Source organism: Colobus angolensis, unplaced genomic scaffold, assembly GCF_000951035.1.
Source record: "Colobus angolensis palliatus isolate OR3802 unplaced genomic scaffold, Cang.pa_1.0 Scaffold263, whole genome shotgun sequence".
Classification (NCBI taxonomy): Eukaryota; Metazoa; Chordata; class Mammalia; order Primates; family Cercopithecidae; genus Colobus; species Colobus angolensis.
Genome location: NW_012115855.1, coordinates 430,766 through 436,961, shown reverse-complemented (window position 1 = coordinate 436,961; position 6,196 = coordinate 430,766). Strand labels below are relative to the sequence as shown.

Sequence of the window (6,196 nt, the reverse complement as noted above, 5' to 3'; positions counted from 1 at the left end):
GCCCAGCTAGTTTTTTGTATTTTTTAGTAGAGACAGGGTTTCACCGTGTTAGCCAGGATGGTCTCGATCTCCTGACCTCGTGATCCGTCTGTCTCGGCCTCCCAAAGTGCTGGGATTACAGGCTTGAGCCACCACGCCCGGCCAGAACAATCTCTTCAATTCATATTCTAAAAAGCACAAGTGAATTTTAGTTTATGAATAGAGCACTTTGCAAGTAATTCTTTGTAGATGAAATATTTTAACGCCTGCATGAGTTTAAGTAAAAGCTGTTCTATGAGAATTATAATATTGTTATTTGGTAGAATATAGTAAGAGGAAGCAGACTTATAATTTGTCATTTAATAGATAATCCAATACTGTAGGATAAAGGCAGCTTATTGGAGAAATAATTTTTAAAATATTTTCTTGCACAATTTATAAAATTTAGTTTTAAAAAATTGTCCAGTAATTTACCCCCACTTGTGAAATATGAGCTCTTTATTTATTCTTCCCTTCAAATTTATTTTAACAACTTTTTCAAAACTTTTAACTTGAATTTTTATTGCAGACAAGTTGCTAGGATAGTACACATAACTCCTAAATCTCTTCATCCAGAATCATCAATTATTATCATTTTTCTACATTTCTTTCCCCTCTTTCTATATATACATATATGTAATTTTTTTCCTTTTTCGTAAACCACTTGAGACTTAATTATCAATATCTTGCTTCTTTACCCCTAAAGTTCTTGTTTTTTCACTCAGATTACCTTCAGCTATGAGGCTTGTGGGCTTTTCTCGTAGTTTTATTCATTTTTTCACTTTTAACAGTTTTACTGAGGTATAATTGAGATACCATACAGTTTATTTTAGACTGCATTTTTATTCCTTCCTTCCTCTCACTGGCAGTTGCTGGTACAGTGCTGCACCTAGCTGAGCGAATGGTTTCTTTTGGAGCTGATAAAGCTGCCTTATGAAATCAGCTGACAGGTATATTATACCTACAGATGATGCCTCTTCTCTCAGAGAGCTTAGGTTGAGATTGACCCACTCCACAATTGCTAATGGACATTCTGAGCAAAAGACCACATTTTTGTCCAATTTTATGAATGTAACTATTAACTCGTTTGAACTCTAAAACACTTAAGTTGTCATTTTACTATAGTGTAAAGATGAACATAGGTCTAAAACATATTTTTTCTGAATTTTGACATTGAAGGAAGATATCTATTTTTAGAAATAAAAAAGAACTCATGCCCTTGAGGTTGCATACTTCATTCTGGAGTGGCATGAAAGATGTTTGGAATGGCTGACCCTCTGTTGCTTTCACTTTGATTGTTTGCTTTTTTATCTTTTAAATATGTTGCTTGGTGATCAGTGCATTTTTATTGACTTAATAGTTGTATCTAAACTATTATAAAGTCAAATTGGGCAGTGTGTAACTCCTACTAATGTATTTCTCTCTTTTTTCCTCACAGGGATGAATTGTAAAAGCAACATCAGCTTGACCAGTATAAAATTACAGTGGATTGCTCATCTCAGTCCTCAAAGCTTTTTGAAAACCAGCACCATCACAGCTTGTTTTGGACTTTGTTACACTGTTATTTTCAGCATGAAAATGTGTGTTTTTTTTTAGGGTTTCTGATTCTTCAAAGAGGCACAGAGCCAAATTGGTAGAGGAAGGATACAGAATATAAATTTGTGTAATATTACTTTAACATGCCTATATTTTACTTGGAAATATTAAAAGAAAGGGTTCTGCAAAATGGAAAACTTAGTTTGTCAATTGATTTTGAGGAGTGGTTTTTCTTTTCTTGGACACTTAATTCTGTTCTGATATTAATTTATCAGATTGCTTTTGTGCATTGGATAACACCACCATTCACAAGTTAAGATTCTTGGTATTTGGATGTCTGTTAGATGCTACTAAGAAAATAGAGATGAGCTTTCTTTTTAAAGCTTTTGATGTGGTGTCATAGAATAGCATGTTGTAGATACAATCAGCTGCTTTGTTACCTTAAAACTAGGCATTTGTAAATATTAAACCTTAAGATGGCAGGTGATGTCCTGTAAACACTCAGCTGTTCAGATTGGACATAACTGACTTAGTTCTTCCCTTCTCTCTCTCAAAATTATAGGAGACTTGTAGTTTAGTGTTGTTTTCTGTTTCTAATGTGCTGCTGATAATGTACATGAACTTAACATGCTGTGTAAGCTGTGTCCCAGTTCTTGAACAGTTTATGCAGTGCTGCTTTGCCAAATAAAGTTAAAAGCAAAAGAGGTATTGGTTGTTTTTGAATATAGAAAAAAGAACAGCAAATCCACCAGATAGGGAGTGTTTACGATCACAGGAAAAAACTATTTCTCTGGTTGTTTCCTTTTGCGAAGTCTGAGTAAGTAAATAGCATTAATCCAACTGTACATTGCCGAATGTGACTACACTGCTCCAGGGCCAGGACCGTACTTCAGTCATCACTTCTCTTTAACTCCCTAGCCCAGGGCTTGTCTTGTAGTAGCTGTACAATAAATGCTGATGAGTGAGTGGTGAATGAATTGACTTAAAGTCAGGAAAGAACAGGATTGAGGATGAACAGACCAAAACCCATCTCTCACCTATAAATACATTTATTAATACAATGACTATAGCTGAATTTCTAAGAAGGCAGTAGCACTTTGGGATCTTATTTAAATGTTGTGATTTATAACTTTTATAATAAGATGTTAGTTTTTCTAGGAGTTCTAGAACTGAGGAAATATAAGCTCCAGAATGAGCAGAATCAGCACTCCCAGCAAAGCCCTTCTACTGGGTGCATGTGTGTAATTCTGGCAAAGAACCTTTGTGGGCATGTGAGACACTCCCCCCAGCTCTTGAAAAAAGTCTTGTATATTACTTCTTTACAAATGGCTTTTAGGCTGGGTGCAGTGGCTCACACCTGTAATCCCAACACTTTTGGGAGGCCGAGATGGGTGGATCACCTGAGGTCAGGAGTTCAAGACCAGCCTGGCTAACATGGTGAAACCCCCTCTCTATTAAAAATACTAAAATTAGCTGGGCATGATGGCACACACCTGTAATCCCAGCTACTAGGGAGGCTGAGACAGGAGAATCACTTGAACTGGGGAGGCGGAGGTTGCAGTGAGCCGAGATCATGCCATTGCACTCCAGCCTGGGTGACGAGTGAAACTCCGTCTCAATAAATAAATAAATAAATAAAATGGCTTTTAAAAATTGTGCGTACATCTTTTCACAAGTGCCTCTTCTTGGGTAAGGTCTTAGACACAGGAAACTAGCATTATTTGGTGCCCATAACTTGACAGTTTGTTTATGGTTGGCTTCAGTTTGCTGCTGTATATTGCTTCCATACTCAGGCTGTGAACTCCTGTGGTCCAGGACTAGTCCATTTGAAATAGTTGTAAAGGTCTAATTTTCTTTACAACTTAAATTAATTCTTAAATGTATCCACTAATCTGCGTCTTTCATAGCCATTACCAACATTTTACTATATGTGAGTCTCTATGTTTGGTTTTGGGGATAGAAAAAGGCCCTTACTCTCAAGAGTGTGAAGTCTGTTTGAGGAGACAATTATGTAAATGTGATAAGACAAACTTAAATGCCACCTGATTAGTACAGACAGTGCTATGCCTTCAGCATTGTTCAAGCACTGCTCTTGGACTTTACATGTTCATAAGTTAAAATTGTAGAATGTTGAATAAACAGGAATGGGCTTTAAGGAGCATGAATAAATGGGTAGAAATGGAAATAATGGATTTTAGCTAGGCCTAAGAGTTTTTTTTTTCTGTAAAATAAATATGTGTGTGTGTGTGTGTATAGGTTAGAGTCAAGAAATGTCTCCTTTATCTTTAGTATTCATAATTTCTAAAACATTTCCTTATGTCATTTTCCTTAGTAGAAGTGATTCCTTTACATAGTATGAAGGGCAACAATGAAAACATTTCAAAAAGTTTTGGTCTAGTGAGATCCTGCTGAAATGAGATTTTTTTCTACAGATTTGGCTTTATTAAAGGCCACATCAAACTCTCAAAATTTCTGTAATCTTGTCCAAGCATGGTGGCTCAAACCTGTAATCTCAGCACTTTGGGAGGCCGAGGGAGGAGGATTGCTTGAGGCCAGGAGTTCAAGACAAGCTTGAGCAACAGAGTGAGATCTTGTCTCTACAAAAAATAAAAATTATCCAGGCATGGTGATATGTTCCTGTAGTCCCAGTTACTTGGGAGGCTAATGCAGGAGAATTGCTCGAGCCCAGGAGTTCGAGGCTGTAGCGAGCAAAGCTATAGTGATCTATGATCGTGCCACTGCACTCCAGCCTGGGCAACAGGGTAAGACTCAGTCTCTCCCTCTCTTTTTTAAAAAATCTTTCCTACACCCTTCTAGTAGAAACCTAAGAACCCTATCTCTTAAAATAAAAACCACTAATAAAATCTAAGCCTGAATTATGAATATCAGCTTTTTATTAAGGGTTTCTTTCTTTTCAGTGCGATGATGTGATCTCAGCTTACTGCAACCTCCGCCTCCCGGGTTCAAGCAATTCTTAAATATATCCACTGCCTCCCAAGTAGCTGAGATTACAGGCATGAACCACCACACCCAGCTAATTTTGTATTTTTTTAGTAGAGATGGGGTTTCACCATGTTGGTCAGGTTGGTATCGAACTGACCTCAAGTGATCCACCTGCCTTGGCCTCCCAAAGTGCTGGGATTACAGGTGTGAGCCACCGCACCCGGCCGAGAGTTTCAACCCTTTTCTAGTCAATAACGTTAGAAGAAAATGACATTCTGGGGTGAAAATAATCCATAACATTGTTCATGCAAGTATTTTAAATTCCACTGCCCTAATTTTAAAAAGTGCCATTTTTCAAAAAAAGTTCACTGAACTTTTTTTTTTTTTTTTTTTGGGACAGATTCTCGCTCCATCGCCCAGGCTGGAGTGCAATGGTGCGATCTCAGCTCACTGCAACCTCTGCCTCCCGGGTTCAAGCGATTCTCCTGCCTCAGCCTCCCAAGTAGCTGGGACTACAGGCGTGTGTCACCACACCCAGCTAATTTTTTGTATTTTTAGTAGAGACAGGGTTTCACTGTGTTGGCCAAGATGGTCTCCATCTCCTGACCTTGGGATCTGTCCGCCTTGGCCTCCCAAAGTGTTGAGATTACAGGTGTGAGCCACTGTGCCTGGCCCACTGAACTTTTAAAATTGGTGTATAATGTACCTGTATTAAAGCATCCTAAAAATTCAGTTGATCTAAAATAGAATAAAATTTTTGAGTGAAAATGCTCACGAATTATTTGAAGCTATTCTTAGTCATTGTCTGCCAGGAAACAAAGCTGCTTAATTTTGTTTCATTAGCCAGGTGGGTATTTTTGGTTTTCAGTTAAATGTTAACAAATTTTCAATAGTTTGATACGTTACTAAAATATATGAGTATGGTAACTGAACACTAATATTGTAAATGAAATAAATGGATTATTTTTAGTGTTCTAAATGGGGTTCAGAGGCTAATGCCTTATTTTAGGTAAGTGCTAAAATTCTTCTAGGTATAAATCATTTCCTACAACTTACTGTGTTCTTAAAGAACTGAACAGTAAACAAATGGGTTCTGATTGGATTTCAGTTGGATCTCTGGATTCCTCTGACCATTTTCCAGAAAGATAAGTGTTGTGTTCTCACTGAACCTAGCACCTGGCTCAAATAGAGGGCTGCTGAAAGAATCCCACTTGAAGAAAACCAGCTGACCCAAGGAGCCAAGGAATGTTTGTGTATTGTAATATGATAAAAAGGAAATCAGGCTGGGCACAGTGGCTCACCCCTTTAATCCCAGCAATTTGGGAGGCCGAGGTGGGTGGATCATCTGAGGTTAGGAGTTTGAGACCAGCCTGACCAACATGGCAAAACTCCATCTCTACTAAAAATACAAAATTAGCTGGGTGTGGTCGGATGTGCCTGTAATCCCAGCTACTTGGGAGGTTGAGACAGGAGAATGACTTGAACCCAGGAGGTGGAGGTTGCAGTGAGCTGAGATCACACCACTGCACTCCAGCCTGGGCGACACAGCCAGACTCCGTCTCAAACAAAAAGGGAATCAAGTCCAATAATTTCCTTATCCTTAATCCTTCTAATATCGTTGCTACAATAATGGTTGTTGGTTCCCCACTTCTGGCTTCATCGTTTTGGCTTTTTCTTTCCTTCTTTTTTTTTTTTTTTT

General features: G+C 38.1%; 1 protein-coding gene across 6 annotated transcripts in view; it reads left to right on the top strand.

The window, feature by feature from the left end:
* Positions 1-2,260, top strand: part of PCMT1 (protein-L-isoaspartate (D-aspartate) O-methyltransferase) — a 75,842-nt gene extending 73,582 nt beyond the window's left edge. For all 6 annotated transcript variants that reach the window (XM_011947375.1, XM_011947373.1, XM_011947374.1 and 3 more), the window contains one exon: positions 1,457-2,260. Coding sequence is in view for 3 of the 6 variants with exons in the window: in XM_011947373.1 (XP_011802763.1) it covers positions 1,457-1,469 (13 nt within the window). In the remaining 3 variants the exon portion in view is untranslated. The remainder of the gene's footprint in view (positions 1-1,456) is intronic.
* The last annotated feature ends 3,936 nt before the right edge of the window (positions 2,261-6,196 follow it).